We start from the raw sequence: 26,498 nt of genomic DNA, 5'->3' as shown, positions 1-26,498 counted from the left end.
AGAAGGGCAGGTGCTGCTAGGGCGAGACAGACGTCTCTCGCGGAGTTCATAGTGCTGCAGGCAGGCAACATGTTCAAATAGCTCACAACTTCAGGTTTTTTTTTTATTTCTATATGATTATTCTGCATTATTAAGCAATAAAAACAAGTTGTCTGATGTCCTCTAATCATTATGAAGCAATATGGTTATGTTATTATTACAATTACATAATACAATTATATATTGTATTATGTAATATAATGAAACATTAAGTTTTTGTACAGAGTATCGGTATCGGATCAGTATCGCCGATACCACCCTGAATTTTACTTGGTATCGGATCGGAAAGGAAATCAGTGTATCGCACATCACTAGTGCCCTGTGCTTTTCACAGATGAGTGCAGGTTCTCCCTGAGCACATGTGACAGACCTGAAAGGGTCTGGTGAAGTCATGGAGAACGTTATGCTGTCTGTAACATTGTTCAGGATGACCGGGTTGGTGGTGTGATCTGTGATTGTCTAGAGATTGTTTGGCTTTGTAAGCATTTTTTATTTGGAGATTATGTCTCCATTATGGGCATAACGCACAGAGCTGATTTCAAGTTGAAATCCTTGAAGCCATTGTCAGTCTTTTCGTTGGGGCAGTGGGTGCTTTAAATTTACACCACTAATGAGCCCCCACACTCATCTGGCCTATATCCAACACATCTGGGACACTATGTTTCGGTCCATCTGATGTTGCACCTCAGATTGTCCAGGACCTCAGTGATGTCCTGGACAGACCTGGGAGGAGATCCCATGGGACACCATCATCGTCTCATTAGGAGCATGCACAAACACTATCAAACATGCATACAAGGCACGTGGGGGCTAGAAAAACTACTGAGTACTATTTTGAGTTGCTGCAGTGATATTTTTGCAAAACAGACTAGCCTGCTGCATCCTTTTTTTTTTTTGGTTTTTTACTTTAAATTATTAATTTAGTTTCTTTACATTTTTTTGAGCAGTGTGTTATTGTTCAGGGACCTTTTTATAATTTCCAATAATTTCCACTGGTTTCCTCATTATTCTACCAATATGTGAGGCATTTGACAGGAGTACACGGTTTTCGGGCGCATGCTGAAGAGCAAGTTGAACTGGTTTGACGATAGAAATCTCAGCACAAAGACGTTGGAGTAAACACCCTCACTCCTAGTTTCTCACATTGTCACACAGGCACTGGAGATAAGTTCATGACTGACACAACAACAGACTAGCAGCAGCGATCTTTGTTTGTTTCAAATCATCTGGAGAGAGTACAAACCACTATAATCGAGTAGTAGCAGACAGCTTTTTCTCTGGTGTATTTGGCCAATGAAATAATCTTACCTATCCTTGTTCTCTTAATGGAAACACAGGTGAGTAACAATATTTCTGATAGAATCCTACAAATAGTCACCCTATAACTGCATTTAAAAAATCGTTTTAAAAAGTATTCATCATTTAGTATTTTTCAGTCTCTAGTCACCTTTGTGGTAGAGCCGTTGTGTATTTGTCAGAGAAAACAAGCAATGCGACGATATAGTAGGAGAGCACTGGCAACCCTTTAGATCGCATATTAATGGGACAAAAATAGCAAATCTGAGGGGACGAGTTTTATTTTACTGAGTTAAGTGCAAACATAATTAACCTCTGATATATAATCAGAAATTGGAATGTATTTGGGGATCATTAGTCCTGATGATTCGGCATTGTCACTCAGGAACCTCACATAGAGGTGTTTATCATATTTCACATAAATAACACACAAATATAAAAAGTTCACAGCATAAAATATTTTCTCCTGTTAACTGCATTTCCAGGAACAAGTGAACATGGCACACAATGAATTCAAAGAGGAGCAAACCAAAGAACTGGTGGAGGAGATCACAGAGGAACACTTTCTCAAAAATCTCTACCTTTTTATGAAGAAGAGAGAAACACCAATAGAAAGGATCCCACATCTGGGCTTCAAACAAAGTAAATATTATCTATTACAGCACATTTGGATTCACAGCTCAAGAATGTGTTAATTCACTGTTGTTTAATGTGAGAAAAAATAATGTATAAACACTTTAGAAAGTATGTTATATTCTCATTAGAAATATTTTTAATATTTCAAAAAGGAAATGTGTCTGTACAACATGTTTTGATAGAGAACCTACCAATAAATCAGTAGTAGCGACAAGAGTAAAGGAAACATCTGTAAAACTATGCTTGATTTGCAATTTGCTTCTCTTTCCTAATGTTTGTAGATGTAACTTTGGGTTAAATTTTGAGCTAGTAATCAAGATATAAATATTTGTTAAATTATTCATCAGGTCATTGAACAAAGATGAATTATTACAATTATCGAATCCAGTTTCTTTAAAATTCATCCATCATAAATGCCTTTTCTTTAAATGCTATGAAGATGCCATGAAGAACATGTTCTTCTTGCTACAGTTTCTTCATTCTGTTTTAAAACAAGTGCTAAAGCAAACCACTGCTATTAGCTTCAGCTCCGAGAAACTGTGATATTTAGTTCTCAGTTATTAAATGTTTTGTGAAAGTAATTTTTTTTTAAAGGGTTTCTAGTGAAATTAATATTCCTAAATTTGCAACTGTGTCAATTTTATTTTAACATGTATGTCTCTCCTTTTTTCAGTTGATTTATTTGTGATGTTCAAAACTGTCAATGACTTGGGCGGCTACCACCAGGTAATAATCGAATAATCTCGTTATTATGAGAATAATTTTGATGATCATGATGGCTATTATTATTATCATTAATAATAATAATAATAATAATAGTAATATTGTCATTGTAATAGTAAGTTAGTATTATAGTATAGTAGTATTATATTAAAGGTATTTTCAATTAAGCTTGCAGTAAAAATAATATTGCTAAGATGTCAAAACTCACAGTCACACTTTTGTATTACTCTAGGTGACTGCTCAGCAATTGTGGAAACAGGTTTACAATACACTTGGTGGAAACCCTCGAAGTACAAGCGCAGCCACCTGCACCCGCAGACACTACGAGAAGTAAGTTCAAATTATGCCTGTCCGTCCATCTGGCTGTGAATGGGTGTTATATTGTCTTTATCTGATCCTTTTTTTTTATTTGTGTAGGCTGCTGCTGCCCTATGAATGCCACGTGAAAGGCATTTCCATCAGGTCCATGATGCCTCATCATCAGCTAAAGCCATTCCACTTTGTTGCCGGCTACAGTAAAGAAGAAGACGACGGTGTCCAGAGACCAGCGAAACGCAGGCTGGTATCCATACCAGTGTATCAGGTTGGTATTGGTTTTTACTGACATACACACACAAAAAATTATAACAAAATTGATTTATTGCTTTGCATTGATTAAAATTATAGAAATATTATTTATTATATTAAATGAAAAAGTATTCCATATTGAACAATTTACTCTTGTTGCTATTTAGAAAACCTTTCATTGTTAGTTAAATATTTTATCTTTAAAACACAATAAATAAATCATTACATTGAAGGAAATTTATGGGGGTTTTGTTTTGTTTTTTTGAAGAATGGGTTACATAGGAAGTTAAGAACCTCATGGATTGTACTGAAAATATGTAACAGGTGCCAAAGCCTTGTTAAAGTGAAGGCATAAAGAAAATAATGAACAACTATCAGGCTAACAGCAACACTGTGTAATTTTTATCAAGCAGGAATGAGAGTGGAATTACTTTCTTATGTAGCTCCATAACTTCTCTTCAAACACCTGATGAACTGTTGTGTTTTTCTCCAGCAGAACCCTCATAACCTCCAGACAGACCAACACGGAAATCTCTTCCCTCTGTCTGTCCACTACCCTCCCTACTATCAGTCAAGCCCCACAGTTCTGCCTCCCTACATCCCTATGCCCCCCTCAATATTGGCCACACAACACCCACCTGCTCCCAAGCCCCAATTCCCTTACAGTCAACCTTGTGTAAACTCAACAGAGAGGGTGAAGGAACCATTAGAGCACTTGCGTTACCTGGCTGAGCGGTACAAGACCTCATCCGGACTGGCTGAGCCCCTGAACCTCAGCGTTAAATCATCAGGCCGGGACATCAGCAACAACCCTGTTTCATCATTTGCTCCACCTTCAGCCAGCAAGAACCCAAAGTTTTTGAACAAACCATCCACACTATATGCCCATCATCATACTGGGGCTCTGACAAATGAAGGCTCTGAGACACAAGATGGGGAGTCAAGTGATGGAGTTGCACCCTCTCCTTATACCATGAAAGCACAGGAGGAACAAGTTATTGATGTCGATATTACGGCACCCTCAAGCAGACCCATATATGACTCTGCTCTGCCACTGGGAACAGAGGCTGCTGCAGTGGCACAAAAACCCTGTTCTCCAAACACAGACCTTGCAGTCACGCCAAAAGAAGAGACAAAAGTGATTCCAGAAGTGATGGGGCTCAATCTTAGCCAAATACTGTCCAGTCTCCCTCAAGAGAAGGATGGCAAAATGGAAATTGAGTTACCCCTGTCAGTGTTTCATAAATTGCTCAAGATGTGCAAGTCCTCAGCAATGATGCATGAAAGTAAGGTTCCTCAGCCTACTCAGGAAGGACACCCTGCAGAAAGGAATTGGCCTAACGCAAACACTTTCCCTACCAAACTGACATTTCACACAAATCCCCAACGCCAGAGTTCTGCTGACGATCTAACATTCATGAGTTACAAGCCTTTGCCTTCAGGTGCCATTTTGAAAAATGCAGTAAACCAGGATGTCTTGTCAGAAGATCAGCAGGATATTAATAAGTCATACAACTCCAAGTCACCCAATTTCTGGGGTGCCCATAAGAGAGAGACCCAGTCATCCATTGAAGTGGAGAGCGACCCTAGTCCCCCCAGGACTCACCAAGACTTTTCTTATAAATTCTACGCAGGTGTCCAGGGAGGGAAGCAGCAGGCGGAGACGGAGCCTTCAGCTATGCTCATGGTCAATTCCAGCTCTGCTCCTCTCTTTCAGCTCACCACTGAAGAAGTCATGAAGCTGAAAAAAATCATCTCAAACTCATTGTAGAGACCAGTTAAGACAATACCACAAACACACCAACACCATGTTAAAGCTGGCTCATGCTCATATTATAGCTCTATATTTTGAATATACTTCAGGTTAATTTCCAATCAATTTGTATCAGCTGAACACAAAAAAGGAATACAAGCAACCATTCAAATCTGCTTGATTTAAAGATAATCTGCGCTATTTTTGTGTTCTGCACTGAAATGTTGATTGCATTTAACACTTCAGTCTCATTGTTGTGCAATCTTGTTTAAAGCACATGAAGTAGATTATTTTTTCTATTTGTTAATAGAGGCTTTGTTTTACACCAGTTATATTGTGAAATTAATCTGTTGAAACAATAAATTCTTTTTGTAAACCTTTCCCATTTGGAGACAGTTTTATTTTTGAAAGATGTGTAAGCTATAACTGCAACGCTCTACACATTTACATGTAGTGAACACTATTTTATCCTTTCATTTTGTGAATCATTTCTCTTAATCCTCTTTTTTCACTTGTTTTTAAAGCATGATGCTATATCTGAACTTCACTATCCAAATGTGACATTTACTTGTTCCTTTTATTTAACATTTTCACAGTTGCAGTAGAATAAAAGACGTGTTTTCACTTTAGTGAAAAGAAGATACGTCAGTTGTCCTTTAGTGAGCATTGTTTTTATTTGTCATGCCTGAATGATACATAGGCAGCTCAGTATCTCTTTTAATTTTTATTTATGTAATTACTACTCTTTGATTGAAAGCGTGGAATTTTAAGGTTTGACAACCACATTGAGAAAGAAGCGACACTCCCACTGCAGTAAACTTAGATGTTAATTTATTACGTGCAAATTGCTAATTAACATCACAAAAGTGCTGCGAAATCTATTATGATTAAATTTTATTTTATTTTATTATTTTTTTTGAACAGTGCTTAACAGTGGGAACAATACTGAGTAGATCAAAGTTGATCCTAATGTTTCCTGGGTTTGTTTTGTTTTTTTCTTTTTATTTCCCCTAAATGCATTTTTGACATTTCAAAATGCTTGAAAAAAGAAAAAACCCAACGGTGCCTGAGAGACATGTGACATGTTCAGACAGGAATTTGACTGTCACTACACAGCACAGTATTGCTTAACCCGGGCCTTTGTATGGGTTAAAATAATCATATAATACTCGCGTGTTGTCTATCCATTTATCCATTTTCTTCCAATTACCCAGGGTCAGAGACTAGCCCAGCTGTCATAGGCCAAGAGGCAGAGTACACCCTGGACAGGTTGATCAAAAATAGCTTTTTTCTTATGTAAAAGCTGTTGACAGGAGTACTAGCCCAGGAAACCCTCGAGCCAAATGTAATTTAGTGCTTCCGTGTTACACATATTCTATTTAAAGAGTGGAACGCACTGTGCTTCACATCCTCAAACGTGTGCACTGGCATCAAGAACAAACTAAGTTATCTCAAAAGTTCACTTTCAGATTCATAATTTATAAGGAAATTTGTATTAATTCAAATAAAGCACACAGTGTATTTTTAGCTTTACATTTACAAATTGTTTAAAAGTTCTTTATGATAACATACAGAGCTCAACAAATTTATTAGACCACCATCCAGTGTAAGGTTCATGTCACAATTGCCATAAATAAACATTACCAAAATAATGTCTTATCTCTAATTGTTATCTACCAGTATGCTCAAGCTCTGTAATCAAAATTATATTTTTTAACAATATGTAATTGTTTTTGTCATCCATGAATTTTCAAGTTTCTTTTTTCACAAAGCAAGACGAAAACAAAATACTAAAACACAATACTTAACATAAGATAAGATTTTAGCAATTCCTGATCATGACGTGAGGCCTCGAAGGATTCTGTGCATCCTTGGCATCTCCAGATAACAGATTAGATTAGCGCTAATCGCTTATTGCATTCTCACACGTCCTCTTTAGCATTAAGGCACACCCAGTGACAAACTTCTGAGAAACCCTTCTCTGATTCCTACCTGCTTTCTCCACGAATACTAATTACCTTTTTCTCGTTCCACAGGATGTTGACAGGAAGTGTAGAGTTTTATATACTTCCAAGAGGTGTGGCCAAAACAAGCATAACATCAGTGAAAAATATCTGTAGACAATGCAAGGTGTGCTCTTGATTTACAGTAAAAAGATTTTCCTCCTAGAGTATTTGCCTTATGACTCAGTAGAAATATGCCAGACTACTTCTGCTATTTTCTATAATAGCAGAATGCTATTGTTAATCCACATTAGTACAACTAAAATTTAACGCATGTCTTCCTGTGTAACAATAAAACCAGGTGAAAATATAAATGCACATGTTGCTGCACATGATACTCAAATTAGTGAGACATGATTTTATCCCAGTGGGTGCCTAATAAATGGATATTTTCATGTTTATCACAGTAACTAAAGATAAGGGGCCAAGGTAAATGGAATCAAAATTAGAGTGGAATCTCATTATATCACCTTGACTCCAAAAATTGCTAGCTATTGTTGTTGGATAAACAGTTTGGATTCATTCAGGAGTAGCATGAAAAAGTAAGCACAGTTGAGTAATTCTGGTGACCTTCCAAATCATGAAAGACCACCAATTATCATGTCCTTCTCCAACTCCTTGACCGGGCAAGGTAACCAGAATTGGGCTGCTGAGAAGTGTGTTTCGCTCTTTCCCAGTGTACTTGGCAGGGTGATCAATAACTGTAAAAAATGGGACAACACAAAAAAAAGAATCAATCAAAGAAAACAAAACAGTTGCCATCTAATGCACCTTATCTCTGTTGGGTAATATAGGTGTCTGGATGATAAATTGACATGAAAAATCATCCTCCCTCTCCCTCACCCATTAATATTTCCATTATGTACCAAAGCATCACACCCTCTTGGCAGCTGAAGTGATTTCAACAAATGGGTCTTGAAACCACAACTCCAACTGCAAGTTTCTTATCAGATGATCTGCTGGTATGAGGATATGGTTGCTTCACTTACAAGAATAAGCGCAGGTTATTTGCTAGATTACTGTCACAAGGATGTCAGTTTGTCTTGTTTTCCAAGTAAGTCCAAGTGGGGTTTTTTTTGGTTTTTTTGTGTGTGTGTGTGTTTGTCTGTTACATTTTTGGTATAGTTTGTGTGCATGTCATTCTGTTTGTAAGAACGACAGCTCAAAAAGATTTGAACGAATTCTGATCAAACTGATCAAACTTTAAAGGGGTGCAGCGTGGGGTCCGGTTAACAAGCCATTAAAATTTCTACTACATCCACCGAGTTCTTTTAGGTTAACTTGTTGTGTATTTTCAACGCAATGCACAAATTTGCACACAAATCACTAAAGTTGTATATTTGTATTATTGTGATCGTAATGCAGTACAGGTCTCTAAAGTTGTACATTTTGATGAAAAATGACAATAACTTTTCATATTAAAAAGAACATGTTGCCATGGGGTACTTTTTGAGTATAGTTGAAAATTTTTTAATTTTTATGTACATTGCAGTAACAGGTTATAACCACTTAAAAACGTAGCAATTTGAGGGCATGTGCAGTGTTCCTGAATATCTATTTTTTGGGAAAACAAAAATAAACTTATGTTCAAATGTTTCTCATTTAATATGTATTACAAAAATCCAAATTAATTCTTTTAAACAATGACATGAATGTTACATATTTACGATACGCCACAAAATAAGTTAAAGAAATAATAATTCTGCTCAAGTATATTAAAATGGGTTTCAGTGGTGCAAATAAAAAATGCCTGCACTTTGCACATGTTTATACTTTGTATAAAGTATCTTTGAAAGAACAAAGAAGAATAAATTAATATATAGAAAATACCATTCTTTTTTGTGTTTTGTTATTTAAAAAAGATACATCTACCTTATACGTCTATTACCTAACTGATTAAATTGTTATGCAACCTCATTAGGTGCAGAATATTTCAGAATTGCAGAATTTGTCTTTGGCCATTTAAAGGCCTCGAGTCCAAAATTGTATTATTTTTTGAGATGTGAGTTTATTTCATAACCTCTCTGCCAAGCATCTTTCTCTTAATGCAAAGTTGGAAATCTGTCAGGTAGTTTTATATTCTCTATCCCACAGCTATGCATGCAGTGTAACAGTCTGACTCACTATGGAATTCTGTTAAAAGAAACACGGTTGAACCACAAACACAAAGTATCTGAAAACTAAACAAAGCCAGCACTGTGAAAGCCTGTCTAGTTGTCTTCTCCGGTTGTTACCTCGCATATATCAACTATCAAACTGTAAAACCTGTTCTCTGAGACATCTTTTGACTGATCTCTGGCCTTAGCTCTGTACACAAATCACCACATTCCTGAACACAGTATGTTCCTTTTGACAAGGTCTATTATGTGCACACTTGAACTTGTAAGTTTTGTTTGCTAAGAAGTTAAATTATCAGCTAGTGTTTGAAAAACAGTCCAGATTACAAAAGACAATGCTTGTATAACTTTAAGAGGTATTCATCTTGCTTAAGCCTGACCTGCATTTCTGTGTTAATTCCTGTCCCTGCTGACGTCGACGAGCGCACGAAAGACCCAATTGTGACCTGTATGCCACTGAATTTTTGCACGCTTTGTCTATGTGCATGTTTGCTGTAAGCTTCAGTACAGTATGAAAATCACACCTTTCATTTTAATTATTCTTACAGTAATATATTATTCCCAACTCGAAGAGTTCAAGAAATCCAAGACAGTTGCCAATCTTCCCAGGAGCAGACATCCCAGCAAATTCACCGCAAGGTCAGACTGTGCAATGCTCAGAACACAAGAGCTACATCTCAGGCTCTACAGGCCTCAGTTAGCATGTTAAATGTTTACGTTAATGACAGTAAAGTGAGACAAAGACTTGTTTGGAAACTTTCTTCTCGTGCATTGCATTTAACCAAAGCGCAGTACAGCTGGAACAATGTCCTTTAGAAAGATGACAGAGAAAGACACAATTGTGGCCTGCTATACACAACTTTGTGCATGCTTTTTATATGACAGAGAATAAACTTGACACTCAAATAGGTTTAATGTGCAACTTGTGACTGTAAGTTTCCACTTACAGTTAGGTATATTGTTAGCTATATTGTAGCCACATCTGCCCCACAAAATATACCTAAGTCCTGGGCCTTGCCTACGGAAAACTTACCACGGTCATAACAAATATTAATTGCAAAGTGTAATGTTTCATTGCTTGTAGTTACGAGGTAAGCTGTGCTGGAATGTCATAATACAACAAGTGATTATGCGTGTGGTGGTGAGCATTAGGAGTGGATTTACTATTTAATATGACTGAAGAGAAAGCAAATCCTGCTGGCAAATACATACAGGTGTATTTGGCAGGCTTTAAAAAGACTGCACGCGCAGAGGTGTAGAAAACCTACCTTTCCTTGTAGTATGTAGAGAGCAAAGAGCTGATATCAGTAGATAAATCTGGAACCTCAGTTTGCTTTCTGGGCGAGGAGGGTGTCGCTGAAAATATTGAAGAAAGAAAAAAAATAGAAGGAACAAAGGAAACAATCATTTGAAATTTTTCAGTTGTAAAACTCTTGGCTGATTATCTTAACTCAATTTCTTACTGGAGATGTTTCAAACTGATAAGTAGTCAACTAGAAGGAATTAAAAGACTGAACAGCATTTTCTTTTTCCTTTTAGAGACATTTTCTTTCTGTGTGACTTGTTTTAGTGATAGGGACGTAGTTTCGAAGAGAATATTTTGTTATTTAAACACACCCGTATTTAAGGTGCTTCATTTATGACATGTTGTCATTTGGTCTGACTGACATGTTTGTCAGCAGGTGTCTGAGATAATGCAGCTATTCACGTCAACAGTATCTGGTTTGTTCTTTTGTGTCATTGTTCCGTAGTATTATTTGTCTTTTACATCCTGCTATTTACTCAAACTCGTTTGTCAAGGTGTTTCTCCAGCTTTTTACAGATGAAGACTGTCTGAATTCCTGTTATGGAGAGACAGACAAAAAAAACTGTTCCCTAGTGCGTACTCTACAGCACATCTCCCTTCTGATTGAGGAAAATAGTGTTTCCCTGGTAATTCGACATGATCTGTAAATCACTTAAAAAAATCACTGGGTTTACACAGGTTGCGTAGTCTCATCGGTCCTTATACCCTTTTAAATCGATCACACTTCTTCTATTTTAGGCAGCCATGTGATCCACCTAATTATGTGTCTGTATATAAAAGATAGAAGTAATCTCACAGTCTGTAAAATGAAGTCAAAGTCTCTTAAACGTGCATGCTTTCTAATTACCAGCACAGGGCGACTTCTCTGGTTGCAAAAAAGAGATGAATGAATAGATTTCTATGTGTAAATGATTCTCTTCTTACTTGATTTAAATCCATTAACACCTTTTATAGTCACAGTCTTATTCAATATAGTATGATCATTTTGTAAATCCCAAAAGGTTGATTAGTTCATCTGGAGAAAGTGTTTTCAGTGGGAGAAACGTATTGTCACTCATCCAAGTGACCAACCTTATAAAGAGTACATTGCACAATGACTGAAACTAGCACCACCGAATGAACAATGTGCTGGGAGGTCAGTTCCTTGATGCAAATTCTTATGACCATTGATTAACAACTACTGATCGAAGTCCATTGATCAAAGACCATTGATCAATGGCCATGAGTACCATTCACAGAGACATTGCTACTAGGAGTGGGTTTCAATAATCTATTTATTGATTAAAATTGATTTTAGCTTTAATAAAGCGATATTGATTCATTAAAATCCTGCATCGATTTTTAAATATACATGTATTTTGCCATAAACAGAAGAATCTCAGGTTAAAGCTCAGAAAACTATTTCAAACACCATCAAACAGCTAAAACAGCAAAACAGAACAGGTAAATGGATTCTGCAAAAAGAGGTAGACACAAAGCGCGGACCCACCGACGCATCAGAATCAGTGAGATGTCAGCTTTCTCACCCTATGTGCCTTCAAGTGAAATGGACGCGGACACACGCCGTCGGGTCTGAAAGCCGACAGCTCACAGCATTTAGTTGTTTAAGAAGAGGGGAAGTTTTAGGAGTGACAGCGGTGTTTTGAGAAGTGAGAGATTTGCAACGTTTAGTGCAAATCTTGTGTAGTTAGTGTGTAGTATAGTCAATAGTTTTGTTGTGTGTGTCAGGGTTTTCGGGAAGAGCCGTGCTGCTCTCTGGCAAGAAGCACCATGCCCTCCCTTTGTTTTAAATGCACTTTACAACAACACGCAGCAACACTACATATGAGTGGGCGGGGCCTCCCTGCTACTGCAGATAAGGAGGTGGTCTGCTTTCCTCCACCCCAGAGAGAAGGGTTGCATCTCCTGGATCCGGGTACGGTTTGCCCCTCTGGGGGCAGGGGTACCCGGAGGACCCCAAAGCGCTTTACACTATATTCAGTCATTCACCCATTCACACACTGATGATGGCAAGCTACATTGTAGCCACAGCTGCCCTGGGGCGCACTTAAAGGTGAAATGTAGCGGGAAAATCAAAAGTAATCAAAAATGGACAATTATACCCTGGACCCCAGAGGGTTAAACTTTTTTTTTAAGTAACGCAATAGTTACTTTTCTAGTAATTAATTACTTTTAGAATCTAGTAACTCAGTTACTAACTCAGTTACTTTTTTTGAAGAAGTAACTAGTAACTATAATAAATTACTTTTTCAAAGTAACTTGCCCAACACTGCTTATTACCCACCAGTCTACTGTTGTGTACAGCGCTGTTGGCCGCTGGTTTTTTAAATGACTTCAGACAAGAAAGCCTAAGAAATGTAAACTTTTTAAAATTACCACAAATCTATGGAGCCCCACAAGGGACTCCATAGATTGCGTGGTACCAATAGGGTACCACGCATGCGCAAATCTTACGTCACTTTCTCTCTTTGCCACCATTACATCAGTTAGAGAAAGGAACTTTTAATGCTTCACCATACCAAGACATTTGGAAAACTTCATGCTCCCAACTTTATGGGAGCAGTTTGGGGATGGCTCCTTCTTGTTCCAACATGACTGCGCACCAGTGCACAAAGAAAGGTTATAGCTGGAAAAGGGTGGACTGATATTATAATAAACCCTATGGATTAAGAATCATATTCATATGCGTGTAACGACAGACAAGTGAATACTTTTGACAATATAGTGTAGGTGTTATATGCCAGTGGCATTTGGCTTGGGCTGAGCTACTAAGCTTATTTGTTTTGCATCACTCTTATGCAACATCATTGTTTTTTAACCTCAAACAACCCTCTGAATATGCTCTTCACAAATAGTAGCGAACCAAAGTCAGAAATAGATCAGATTGGAGTGGATCCTCAACTCTAGCCAGTCGCAACAAAAATATCAACGCTAGCGATATTAGAGACAAATATTTCACCTGTAAGTTGGCAACAAACCAAACACTGGTAAGGAACAGTGCATACTTAATTCATACATCAGGGTGTAGAAATATAAGTCTAAATGCTTATGGAGTTCAGCATCTGAGGATGTGCAACCAGGTAATACCAGATCAGGCTACTGCTAAATTCCTCTTATGCCATGTGGTCAAACAGATTCAGTAAATGTAGCTTCAATCTGTTTTTGATATTAAGTCAAAGTGAAAAAGTCTGTTTTAAAGTCCATCCATCCATCCATCCATCCATCTTCATCCGCTTTATCCGAGGCTGGGTTGCGGGGGCAGCAGCCTAAGCAAAGAGGCCCAGACCTCCCTCTCCCCAGCCACCTCCTCCAGCTTATCCGGGGGAACACCCAGGCGTTCCCAGGCCAGTCAAGAGATATAATCTCTCCAACGTGTCCTGGGTCTGCCCCAGGGCCTCCTCCCGGTGGGACATGCCTGGAACACCTCACCCAGGAGGCGCCCAGGGGGCATCCTTGTCAGATTCCCGAACCACCTCAGCTGGCTCCTTTCGATGTGGAGCAGCAGCGGCTCTACTCTGAGCCCCTCCCGGATGGCCGAACTTCTCACCCTATCTCTAAGGGAGAGGCCAGCCACCCTTTGGAGGAAGCTCATTTCTGCCGCTTGTATCTGCGATCTCGTTCTTTCGGTCACTACCCACAGCTCGTGGCCATAGGTGAGGGTAGGGACGTAGATCGACCGGTAAGTTGAGAGCTTCGCTTTTACACTCAGCTCCCTCTTCACCACAACGGACCGGTGCAGCGTCCGCATTACTGCAGCTGCAGCCCCAATCCGTCTGTCGATCTCCGGCTCCCTTCTCCCATCACTCGCGAACAAGACCCCGAGATACTTGAACTCCTCCACTTGGGGCAGGAACTCATCCCCGACCCGGAGTGGGCACTCCACCCTTTTCCGGCTGAGAACCATGGCCTCAGATTTGGAGGTGCTGATCCTCATTCCCGCTGCTTCACACTCGGCTGCGAACCGTTCCAGTCCGAGCTGGAGGCCCTCACCCGATGAAGCCAACAGAACCACATCATCCGCAAAAATCAGAGATGAGATTCTGAGGCCACCAAAGCGAAAGCCCTCCGCCACTTGGCTGCGCCTAGAAATCCTGTCCATAAAAATTATGAACAGAACTGGAGACAAAGGGCAGCCCTGGCGGAGACCATCACCCACCGGGAACGAGTCCGACCTATTGCTGTATTGCTGGCAATGCGAACCAAGCTCTTGCAATGGTTGTATAGCGATCGAATGGCCCGTAGCAATGGGCCAGACACCCCATACTCCCGCAACACCTCCCACAGGACAACCCGAGGGACACGGTCGAATGCCTTCTCCAAGTCCACAAAACACATGTAGACTGGTTAGGCAAACTCCCATGCACCCTCAAGTATCCTCGAGAGGATAAAGAGCTGGTCCAGTGTTCCGCGACCAGGACGAAAACCGCATTGTTCCTCCTGTATCCGAGGTTCGTCTAGCGGACGAACTCTCCTTTCCAGAACCCTGGCATAGACTTTCCCAGGGAGGCTGAAGAGTGTGATCCCCCTGTAGTTGGAACACACCCTCCGGTCCCCCTTCTTAAAGATGGGGACCACCACCCCGGTCTGCCAGTCCACAGGTACTGCCCTTGATCTCCACGCAACATTGCAGAGGCATGTCAACCAGGACAGCCCTACAACGTCCAGAGCCTTCAGGAACTCAGGCGGACCTCATCAACACCAGGGGCTCTGCCACCAAGGAGTTGTTTAACTGCCTCAGTGACCTCACCCCCAGAAATTGGCAGGTCATTCCCCTCATCCCCAGACTCTGCTTCCTCCTCAGAAGACGTGTCAGTGGGATTAAGGAGGTCCTCGAAGTATTCCTTCCACCGCCTGACAATTTTCTCAGTCGACGTCAGCAGCGCTCCGCCAGCACTATACACAGTGCAGGTAGAGCACCGCTTTCCCCTCCTGAGACGCCTGACGGTTTGCCAGAATCTCTTCGAGGCAGTCCGAAAGTCTTTTTCCATGGCCTCTCCGAACTCCTCCCACACCCGAGTTTTTGCTTCAGCCACTGCCCGAGCCGCATTCCGCTTGGCCTGTCGATACCTGTCGGCTGCCTCCGGAGTCCCACAGGCTAACCAAGCCCGATAGGGCTCCTTCTTCATCCTGGTGGCTCCCTTCACCTCTGGTGTCCACCATTTGGTTCGGGGATTACCACCACGGCAGGCACCAACCACCTTGCGGCCGCAGCTCAATGCAGCAACTTCGGCAATGGAGATGCTGAACATGGTCCATTCGGACTCAATGTCCCCAGTCTCCCTCGGAATGCTGTTGAAGCTCTGCCGAAGTTGTCGCGGACTGGGGCGTCTGCTAGACGTTCCCAGCACACCCTCACTACGTGTTTAGGTGCACCAGGTCTGTCCAGCGTCCTCCCCCGCCACCTGATCCAACTCACCACCAGGTGGTGATCAGTTGACAGCTCAACCCCTCTCTTTACCCAAGTGTCCAGAACATATGGTCGCAGGTCTGGTGATACGATTACAAAATCGTTCATCGACCTACGGCCTAGAGCGTCCTGGTGCCACGTGCACTTATGGACACGCTTATGTTCGAACAGGGTGTTCGTTATGGCCAAACTGTGATTAGCACAGAAGTCCAATAACAAAGCACCGCTCAGGTTCAGATCAGGGAGGCCGTTCCTCCCAATCACGCCCCTCCAGGTCTCGCTGTCGTTACCCACGTGAGCATTGAAGTCTCCCAGCAGGACAACAGAGTCTCCAGGTGGAGCACCTTCCAGCACCCCCCCCCCCCCCCCCCCCCCCCCCCCCCCAGGGACTCTAAGAAGGCTGGGTACTCCGAACTGCCACTCAGCGCATAAGCGCAGATGACTGTCGGGACCCGTTCCCCGACCCTAAGGCGCAGGGAACAAACCCTCTCATCCACCGAGAAAAACCCCAACGTACCGGCAGCAAGCCGAGGGGATATTAGAATACCCACCCCAGCCCGCCGCCTCTCACCAGGGGCAACTCCAGACTGAAACAGAGTCCAGCCCCTCTCCAGGAGACTGATTCCAGAGCCCAAGCCATGCGTAGAGGTGAGCCCGACTATATCTAGCCGGTACCTCTCAACCTCACGCACTAACTCAGGCTCCTTCCCCACCAGAGAGGTGACATTCGATGTCCCTATTGCCAGTCTTGGCAGCCGGGGGTCAGTCCGCCAGGGCCTCCGCTCCTGGCCGCCACCCGGCACACAATGCACCCGACCCCTATGGCGCCTCCTGCGGGTGGTGGGCCTGCGGGAGGATGCGCCCATGTCTCCTCTTCGGGTTGTTTTAAAGTCAATTTAAAATAAACATCCAATGATAAAAAATTAAAGCTGTCAGATGTAGAAATTAAAATCAGTTACTTTTTTGTTGTTGTTGTTTAACCAGGAAGTGAAACACTTGAGAATGAGACTGTCCTTGGCCAAGTCAGGCAAACCAAATGACTGGTAAGATAGTTTAAGATTTTAGTTGAACACCATCTCTGGGGCTGTGGCATAAGCTGGCATCACTCAGTCATTGCGCATGTTACTCTACCTATTTCATGGTATAGAGATCCCTGCTTCGTCATTACTGATTTCCTGGAGCTCGGCATTTGTATCTTCATGAGGTTGTCACAGCACTGTTTCCAATGGCCTGCAAAAATAATAATACAAATATTATACAATTATGTAGCAGATGAATAGAAAAGAATTCAATCCAAAATTGACATCAGCAATTATCTTGTCAAATTATTTTGAAATTAGCTGGCAAGCATGTTTGTTATTGCCCTGAATGGGTGTTTAAAAGCATATCAGTAGTATAATTGTTTGCATTGGCTAAAAAGCAATATTTCAGTATTGACCAATATTAAACCAGATTTACATTGTACAGTAATTTCAGTATTCTTGAGCATTGAAAGACATTCTCATCTGATGACACGGTCTTGATTTACCTGCTGGACAAGAGGCAGCGCAGACTGAAGCCACTAAAAAAACAAAAACTCTTAAAACTGCAAGGCATCATCAATCAAGCTTATCTAGACAAAGAGGCCTTTTTTTCATGACGGTGTTGCACTCAGATTTGGCTTGTGTGCACACTGTCTGTGTGCAATTCGAATTAAATAAGCTTATGCTTATTTTCCCTATTTAACATTATTTATTATGTTCATGATTGTTTAACATAATAATATGTAATTTAATCACAATTACATATTAGATGTACAAGGTGCTCTGTCATTGCATCTTTTTTTTGCACGTTGCAGCCCACATGATGGTTCTCTGAATACTTTCTTTCAAAACTCGATAAAATTTATAAATAAATCCACACTGACAGATCACTGACAAACAAGAACTCCCTTGTTCACATCAACAAGTGACGTAATGTCACATTCTCCTACTCACAATATCATTGCAGCAACATGTTCTGCAGTTGCCTTATTAAAAGAAGATTACAATGAAGATTAACAGTAATAGCCCTGAGGTATGCAGAATGTGTTTTTATTTAGAAACACACCTTTTTTAATGATCATGATTTCTACATGCATGACCTTTCCAAAGAAAGACAGACAGGACTCTCCCTGTGTATGTGGGATTAGTCAAATAAATGTGCTGATGACCCTCCCTGCTTGGTTAATCTGTGAACAAGGCCACATGGACACCTCTAGAAAGAACCTGGGTGACTCCAGGCCTCGTCATTTAATCCAATTAAGCCCTAGACACATCTCATGGAAAATCACCTGATCGCGTGTGGAGTTCAATGTTGCATCTCTGTTTTGGCTTCTAATTATATGCAGAAGAATTTAGTTGTCTTTTAAGTTTAAATATAGGTTATTGAGTGTACACTGATGGCAGTCTAAAATGAAATAATACAACAAAGTATGTGAACTGTTTGATGCTTCCTCTGTCTACTGATGTGTGAAGAGTCACATACCAAACGGTGTCTATAAACTCAGATAGCGCACTCACTTTGCACGTGAACAAAACCCTTTCAGTTTGACACCAGGAAGAGAGACAAGATAAATCAGAGGGTTATGTCAAGAAGGGCATTTGGTGTAAAATCTATCCCGATTCACCGTGGGCACCCGTTTGGGAAATACCAGCGTAAAGCGTTAAACATCTCACGATGTACAATATTACAAATACACGTCAGCTGGTCTCTTGACTTTCTATAATGTCACTTGCAGCATTGTGGATACAGGTGGAACGATATGTTGATGCAGTAGATAACCCTTACACTCGTCCCCATGTATAGATAAATATGTTATTGCATTTTTTCCCTTTTTTTCCAGATAAGAAACAAACTGAAACACCTTATCAGATTTCAGTTCAACATAAGAGAGATTTTTTCTCCATAACACAAAGTACAAAAAATGTCACGCAAATATATCTGATTCTATGAACAGCATTAATAAATGCAGGTAGGTAGCAGGTATCAGCATGTTATATAGAATAATGCTATGTACAGTCGGGTCAATAAATATTGGGACATCGACACAATTCTAACATTTTTGGCTCTATACACCACCACAATGGATTTCAAATGAAACGAACAAGATGTGCTTTAACTGCAGACTGTCAGCTTTTATTTGAGGGTATTTACATCCAAATAAGGTGTAGGAATTACAACAGTTTGCATATGTGCCTCCCACTTGTTAAGGGACCAAAAGTAATGGGACAAAATATGAACCATAAATCAAACTTTCACTTTTTAATACTTGGTTGCAAATCCTTTGCAGTCAATTAAAGCCTGAAGTCTGGAACACATAGGCATCACCAGACACTGCGTTTCATCCCTGGTGATCTCTGCCAGGTCTCTACTGCAACCGTCTTCTGTTCCTGCTTGTTCTTGAGGCATTTTCCCTTCAGTTTTGTCTTCAGCAAGTGAAATGGATGCTCAATCGGATTCAGGTCAGGCAATTGACTTGGCCATTACAAAACAGTCCACTTCTTTTTCTTCAAAAACGTTGGTTGCTTTTGCAGTATGCTTTAAGTCATTGTCCATCTGCACTGTGAAGCGCCGTACAATGAGTTCTGAAGCATTTGGCTGAATATGAGCAGATTTTATTGCCTGAAACACTTCAGAATTCATCGTGCTGCTTTTGTCAACAGTCACATCATCTATAAATACAAAAGAACCAGTTCTACTGGCAGCCATACACGCCCATGCCATGACACTTACACCACCATGCTTCACTGATGAGGTGGTATGCTTAGGATCGTGAGCAGTTCCTTTCGTTCTCCATACTCTTGTCTTCCCATCACTCTGGTACAAGTTGATCTTGGTCTCATCTGTCCATAGGATGTTGTTCCAGAACTGCGAAGACTTTTTTAGATGTCGTTTGGCAAACTCTAATCTAGCCTTCCTGTTTTTGGGGCTCACCAAAGGTTTACATCGTGTGGTGAACCCTCCGTATTCACAATGGTGGAGTCTTCTCTTGATTGTTGACGTTGACGTTGACACACATGCACCTACCTCCTGGAGAATGCTCTTGATCTGGCCAACTGTTGTGAAGGGTGTTTTCTTCACCAGGGAAAGGATTCTTCGGTCATCCACTGCAGTTGTTTCCTGGTCTTTTGGTGTTGCTGAGCTCACCAGTGCGTTCCTTCTTTTTGAGAATGTTCCAAACAGTTGTTTTGGCCATTCCTAATGTTTATGCTATCTTTCTGATGGGTTTGTTTTGTTTTTTCAGCATAATCATGGCTTGCTTCACTAATAGTGACAGCTCTTTGGATCTCATCTTGACAGTTGACAGCAACAGATTCCAAAAGCAAATAGCTCACTTGAAATGAACTCTGGACCTTTTATCTGCTCATTGTAATTGGGATAATGAGGGAATAACACACACCTGGCCAAGGAACAGCTGAGAAGCCAATTGTCCCATTACTGTTGGTCCCTTAACAAGTGGGAGGCACATATGCAAACTGTTGTAATTCCTACACCTTATTTGGATGTAAATACCCTCAAATAAAAGCTGACAATCCGCAGTTAAAGCACATCTTGTTCGTTTCATTTGAAATCCATTGTGGTGGTGTATAGAGCCCAAAATGTTAGAATTGTGTCGATGTCCCAATATTTATTGACCTGACTGTAAACCTGATATGTAGCCTTTACCCATTCATAAGAATGGAGACTGAGTTTGATTCAATTTCACTTTGTTTGTCTAGCTCTATTGTATTAAAACACAGGTGTGACTGCAACTATGTTAATCTGTATTTTCTTTGTCAGTCATGCAAAGAAATATGAGGAGGTGGCATACTGTATGTGTTGCATATTTACTGTATGAATCTGCACCCACTGATACAGCAAACCTTGTAATGTGTTAGTTAACCACCAGCTTAAATGCAGAGGCCTGGCTTTGCCTTGAAGCAGCCATTTAGTCTTTCTCCCAGCTTTCCTGCCTTCTCACCATTGTCCTATCAAAATAAAAGCTAAAAAGCATCGCCCAAAAATAAGAATGAAGTTAGAATGAAGCTAATTATGAGTTACTTGATTTCCACGCTGCTACTTTCTGATTTGATTTTCTTTTTGTGCTCCTGGAACCTTATCAAAAACAAGATTGTGCATCTTAGAATAATACTTTTACGTTTTGGCAAAGCCCTGCTATAACTTAGCACTAGGCATGAAAACCTACAACATTCTCAGTAATCAGGCCTCAACACGATACTGCAAGCAACTATCAACTATCTTATGTATGCAGACTGAAAAAAAAAGTGGGGAAAACAACTACCGTGGCTCCGCCCAAAGACGATAAAAGTTAATGAAATCATATCGTCACTTTTTCCGTACATCCAATTGAAACCAGAAGTTCTTACAGCCGAGATACACGTGAATACTAATAAACAGATTGTGATATGAGGTTATTTCACCTACCGGTTGCACCTTCTTTGTTTAATGAAGATATAAATGCTGTCTTTTTTGTTTTTAAACTCCTTATGTTTCAAAAAAGCATCATAAAAAATCCAAAGTTGCAACAGAACAACAAATCGTGTGATCAGTTTCAGATGTCTATGGGCTTGTGAACTGTGCTGCACATGTGCTTTTTGGTGCATGCACACCTCCAAAACATTTCATTACAATCATCCTGCAAGTTTGATATCGTATTTTGGGGGATTATGCAAGCTTGGCAGAAGTGTGAACTTTCTTTGTTCAAAGAGTGTTCACACTTGTTGGTTTAGTTTGGTGCACACCCTGTTCTTGTATAAACGTACTCATAATTTCGTTGAAGTAAAAACAGGACAGACCAAACATCCCTGTAACGTCTCCCTTGCAAATCCAGCGTCACTCTGTGTAAAGATTGTGTAAGAAGTTCTGCTGGTAGGTCATGCCAGGGATTTGACTGTCCGTGCTTGTAAAGCCCAAAGAACTTAAAAAAACAAAAAAACAAGCAAAAGAAACAAAGAGTTCATTCAGGCCTCACTCATGCTATAGATGTGCTGACAGAGGGCCTTCCTCCAGTGCTGTGTGTCTTCAAGTGTGTATGTGGTAAGCACATAAGTTATGTCCTCCCCTTGACGTTGTGTATTGATGTATATTTTCTGGCAATTGGCAGGATCTCTGTCAGACATACAGACAACGGTATCCTGGGAGGAAAAACAAAGAATAAGCTGAGACACTGCAGGTAGCCTCAACGCTACAGCTGATCTACTGAAATACCTTTTGTATTACCTAAATGGCTTCATCACAGGCAATAAACTGCTCATCACTGCATTCCATACTGCATTAAAAAGGCTGAATGGTCATTGTTAGCTAATAGAGAGAAATTCCATGGTATGTTTCCATGATGCTCACCTGCAAAAGCTGCCAAGCTTCGTGTTGTGGGTATGCTGCTCTGAGCATACCCACAACACAAAGTCACCATTTAATTGTATCACATGTTAAAATTGAGCTTCTCAAAAACAAGGCTCCCTGAAAATCTCACACGTAAAGAGAAAATCTATACTCAAGTGTTTGCAGTTCAGATTTTCTTCAGTTGAACCTAGTCTGTCTTGTGGTGAGTCTATCCTTGCAACAGTGGTGATTCTGATACACCAACATCTTTTTAAAAAGAGCTCGTAATCTCAGTGTTGTTCCCTGCCGAAACAGAAAATTATTTTTGGTTTTAAAAGGGTAGAAATAAGAGGGGATTCAAGGAGATGCTATCTTTTTTTTTATCTCTAGCTTTGAACATACATGACTGATTTTAATTAGAGCTATCTATATAATTTTAAAAAAGCTGTTTTGAACTGTGCAAAATATTTCAGTCTCCTCACCCTTACAACACTTTTCCTCTCCACTAAATAATTCGTCAGTGCACTCTAGTGGCCTTGGTGTGTAATTATAATCAACACTGGCAAAATGCTAAATGAATCACTGCCTTTATTCATCAGACTTTGCTTGTTTAGAACCAACCTTTGTGATTGGAATCTCAAGCAAGGGATTGTCCTCAGACTCCAGGCCTTCTTGACTTTGATAACAGAGAAGGGCTTGCCTCTTGAGGACACCATAGACAGTTTCAGAATAATTACAGTCCTCTTCTGAGCTGAGCTGAGCAAGAGCAGTGAGAAAAGTCATAATGTGAATAATAATGATAAATGAATAACAATATTGAACAATTAAAAAAAAAAATTCTGTCACCTTGATTTTGATTTGGCCACTTATCACTGGCTGAATCATGCACAGAGGCTGAGCAACTAAGCAACAACACATACTTCCGTACAAAGGCAACCAGAATGGATTATCCTCTGGCAAAACATTTAAAAGGATTAGGAATTTTAAAAAGATTCATTATTTATGTATATTTAGATTTTAAGGAGGAGAGAGGAGAGGAAATGACAGGACAGGAGACTCACCTGTCGCTGAAAGTGATAAATCGTGCGTTTTGAAACCTTCCCGGACATGCTCAATTCTCAGGGTTGTGTGAGCCAAAAGGTTGTACTTAGGTCCCCTTGAGAAAGAAAGAACTTTGCACAATCATTCTTTTTTTTGTTGTTGCTTTTTTTTTCCAAGCGACACCATAAAATGTTTCCTTATAGTGTCATACTCACAGTGCCAACAGGTCAGGTGATAATGTTGGTGGCACGCTTCCGGATCTTACATCTCCACTGGAAATGGATCCGCAAACAGCTGCAGACTCGAATGCAGCACGGATCTTTTTCCCAGAGGAGCATCCCAAAGAGCCCCCCAGACGGCTCACTCTCCAGGATCCTATGGCCCCAGGGGAGAATTCATCGACCACGCAACTGCTGTACAGCTCAACGCGAAGCTGAAACCCTGGACTTACCTCGTTGCTGCTCACACAGAGAAAATGCATTTACTTTTTTTTTTTCAACAAAAGCTTGCGAATGTGTTTTTAAGGAGGATGAGAAAGCAGAAACTTAGCTTTCAAACTGAAATAAAAAACACTTGACTCACAATATTATAGTGTCTTCAAAACAGATGTCAGTTAGTGTCCTGTCTACCATCACCAGGTCAGTGTCATGGATCTCTGTGCCACACTGGATCAGGCAGAATACGGCACAGCGATGTAGTTCTGAAAGTAAGAACTTTAGGTAAACACTTGTTATATATTGGGAATGAAGAATATTTTGTGTGTTTAGCCAGTACATAGGGATTTAGTGCACATAGTGTAAACCAAAAAATGCACCAGATGCTATCACATGCTCTTTTTCATTTTGACTTACCTCCTTTGTTTTTGAAGTACTCTGAGTCTTTCCACATGAGGGGGATTCGCAGGTCTAGAGAGTGCACATCATGGTGTTAGAAATGTAAAAGGCTAGTTGAAGTACTTTTAGAAATCTTTTAAAACACACCTGAAAGTGCTACTTTTCCTGTACATGGCACCAGATCGTCAGATGGCCTGCAGTAAATCACGTAGTATGTCAATCAACCACACAGAATAAGGTTAGGTTTGGGGTTGGGGTCCATTTAAACAGTCAGCTTAGCTGAACTCTAATTGCTAGCTAGAGGCATGGATTTTTGCAGAAACATGATTTGTTTCTATTCTATGATACAAGTGTATATTTACATCATCCTCAGTATATAGTTCAATTATCTGACCTGCATCCCACACTTTGTAGGATTTGTACTTTCCTCATCCTCTGTAGTTGGCTGAGCAAGGCCAGAATGCGGGTATTGCAGGTTAGGAGGCTCTTGGAGGCCTCCAGGGCCTGCTCTCTTTGGGAACATGCTGCCAGTAGCTTGCAAGCTCCTTCACGCATGCGTACCTCCCTCTCAATGTGCTGAAGCACTGCAGTATCCTGCCACAGATTTGTGTAAAAGAAAAGACAATGATATCAGAATTCAAAGGGCTACATCTTACATCATTTTAGAACTATGATCTTATGTACATTGTCGAAGATTTTGTGCTATTGACTTTAATTACCAGCTGTTACATAAGAGCTCAGAAGATGTTGGTGCATCACTTTAATCCTTGGATATATAAGCAGTGCCAAGGTTGTTGTTAAAGGTTTGTGTTAACAAGGATGTTTTTGAGAAGTATAAATATAGTAGTGTGTTTCAAGCACAAAGTGCATGTGCAGCAGATTGAATTCCTTCAAGGAATTCTTTATGCACCATCCACTTAGAAGCACATTTCCTAATGAGCTTTTCTCTGTTTGAGAGTACTGGTTTATTACTCCACAATGTGGGCATTACAACATAAAGATCTAAAGTGCACGTGAGTAGACACACATCAGGAAGCATGACTATCAATAGTAAATTTCCAATCATTATGTACTTACTGCTGTTAACTATCAGACCTGTTTGACAAAGAACTCTTATTCACACTCCTCTGAAGTGATTAACAAGTCATCATTTGAGGTGAAGTACAGCTTTAATGATCAGAGGACTGTTGCATAATTCAGTCATGTTTTCTGAGTCTAAGCCTTGTTGGTATGTGTAATTCACTATGAACAGAGCTCAAATAATTAAACAAACTCTAGTTTTAGAGTTGTTTTTCTCCCAGATCTAGAAATATGTTTTAGTAATTTAATTTTTCTTTCACATATAGTACAGTGGCAAATGTGTGCATGGAAAATGGGAAATAGGTTAAGCAATTAATTGAAACTTGCAAACATTAATTGAAATATATTATAAAGGCAAAATCATAGTTTGTGTTATTTTATTGAGCTTGAAAGCCAGTATTCGGTATGACCACTTTTATCCTTGATCACAGCCTCGGTTCTCTTAGACAAGCGTTCTTGTAACGTCTTTGTCTTCAGGAATAGCTCTCCGGGCTTCTTGAAGAACAATCAAAGCTTTTCTTTGGATGTGGGCTGCTTTTTGTTCTGTATCAAGATGATCCCACACTGCTTCAAGGATCTTGAAGTCTGGGTTCAGAGGAGGCCAATCCATGACTGACAGCATATCATTATTTGTTTTTGTAAACTAAACTAACTAAAAATGTCAATGTCACAGGCCAGTTTTTGCATTGTTTGGCATAGCTACGGCTTTTCTTCCTGTATTCTCTTCCTTAAGAATTGGTGATTCTTACTCTTTATTTCTGATTAAGTTTCAGTGAGCAGTAGATGGATCATCTGAAGGGCCACCTGCATGTCTCAGGTCCTGTGTCAAGTCTTTGCTTTATTTTATTCCCCCTTTCTTAATGAATGCTGTTTTCTGCTGTAGATAGTTTTTAGGCCTGCAACATCTTCTTTTATGCTCAGCTGGTCCAGTTTCCTCAATTTCTTTGAGGTCACACTTCACACCATGCTAGCTAAATAGTTTTGGCATTCTGATGAGTTTTTGCAACAAGGTGCTAAAAATACCATTTAAAATTGTTTTGGTTTTTTTGATAGGCTGTCTGTTATGCATGGACATCATTCCTTGTTCAGATATTTATAGATCTATGAAGTTAACAATTAAGGTTACATTTTACACCTAGATTTTTAGATATCATCAAAAGTAATGTATCAAATCACTATTTACATTAATCTAAAAGTCAGTCAATATAAAAATAATATGGTTTTACTAACCTGCGTATTATTATTCATCTTCCTTGTGTGCAGGACGTAAGAGGACTGTTCCACCACCGCTGAGTCAGGAAGTACACTGAGCGAACTGATAATCTCATAGCTGAGTGAAACGGCGTTAAGAGTGG

The 26,498-nt window shown here is 40.3% G+C and overlaps 2 protein-coding genes across 3 annotated transcripts; one reads left to right on the top strand and one right to left on the bottom strand.

The window, feature by feature from the left end:
• Nucleotides 1-1,161: 1,161 nt before the first annotated feature.
• arid6 (AT-rich interaction domain 6) lies at nucleotides 1,162-5,621 on the top strand. 2 transcript variants are annotated; one of them, XM_085411350.1, is made up of 6 exons: nucleotides 1,162-1,376; nucleotides 1,821-1,977; nucleotides 2,645-2,697; nucleotides 2,927-3,024; nucleotides 3,112-3,277; nucleotides 3,755-5,621. In XM_085411350.1, the coding sequence occupies exons 1-6, from the start codon at nucleotides 1,365-1,367 to the stop codon at nucleotides 5,030-5,032; spliced, it is 1,764 nt and encodes a 587-aa protein (XP_085267476.1). In that variant the 5' UTR covers nucleotides 1,162-1,364; the 3' UTR covers nucleotides 5,033-5,621. The 2 variants fall into 2 exon arrangements, with proteins under 2 accessions (XP_085267476.1, XP_085267477.1); XM_085411351.1 differs by having other exon boundaries at nucleotides 3,758-5,619.
• Nucleotides 5,622-10,398: 4,777 nt separating this feature from the next.
• On the bottom strand, nucleotides 10,399-26,391 carry LOC146666371 (rhotekin-like). The gene is made up of 12 exons (XM_085411349.1): nucleotides 26,374-26,391; nucleotides 24,458-24,657; nucleotides 24,211-24,257; nucleotides 24,082-24,135; nucleotides 23,813-23,930; nucleotides 23,446-23,688; nucleotides 23,251-23,345; nucleotides 23,036-23,142; nucleotides 22,811-22,945; nucleotides 21,840-22,002; nucleotides 16,979-17,077; nucleotides 10,399-10,490 (listed from the first exon to the last, which is right to left on the bottom strand). The coding sequence occupies exons 1-12, from the start codon at nucleotides 26,389-26,391 to the stop codon at nucleotides 10,399-10,401; spliced, it is 1,371 nt and encodes a 456-aa protein (XP_085267475.1).
• Nucleotides 26,392-26,498: the final 107 nt, after the last annotated feature.

The sequence above is a fragment of the Rhamphochromis longiceps genome, linkage group LG7, assembly GCF_057381845.1.
Source record: "Rhamphochromis longiceps isolate RC_006_pf linkage group LG7, R_longiceps_female_GT1.1, whole genome shotgun sequence".
In the NCBI taxonomy this organism is placed as follows: Eukaryota; Metazoa; Chordata; class Actinopteri; order Cichliformes; family Cichlidae; genus Rhamphochromis; species Rhamphochromis longiceps.
The sequence above is the reverse complement of the archived record's forward strand: the minus strand, read 5'-3'. Positions and strand labels throughout refer to the sequence as shown.

Coding starts and splice junctions, on each gene's coding strand:
- arid6 (XM_085411350.1), top strand. Junction 2,698..2,926: donor ACTTGGGCGGCTACCACCAG/GTAATAATCGAA, acceptor GTATTACTCTAG/GTGACTGCTCAGCAATTGTG. Junction 3,025..3,111: donor ACCCGCAGACACTACGAGAA/GTAAGTTCAAAT, acceptor TTATTTGTGTAG/GCTGCTGCTGCCCTATGAAT.
- LOC146666371 (XM_085411349.1), bottom strand. Junction 23,931..24,081: donor GTACTTCAAAAACAAAGGAG/GTAAGTCAAAAT, acceptor TCTTACTTTCAG/AACTACATCGCTGTGCCGTA. Junction 17,078..21,839: donor TCAGCACATCTATAGCATGA/GTGAGGCCTGAA, acceptor TTATTTTTGCAG/GCCATTGGAAACAGTGCTGT.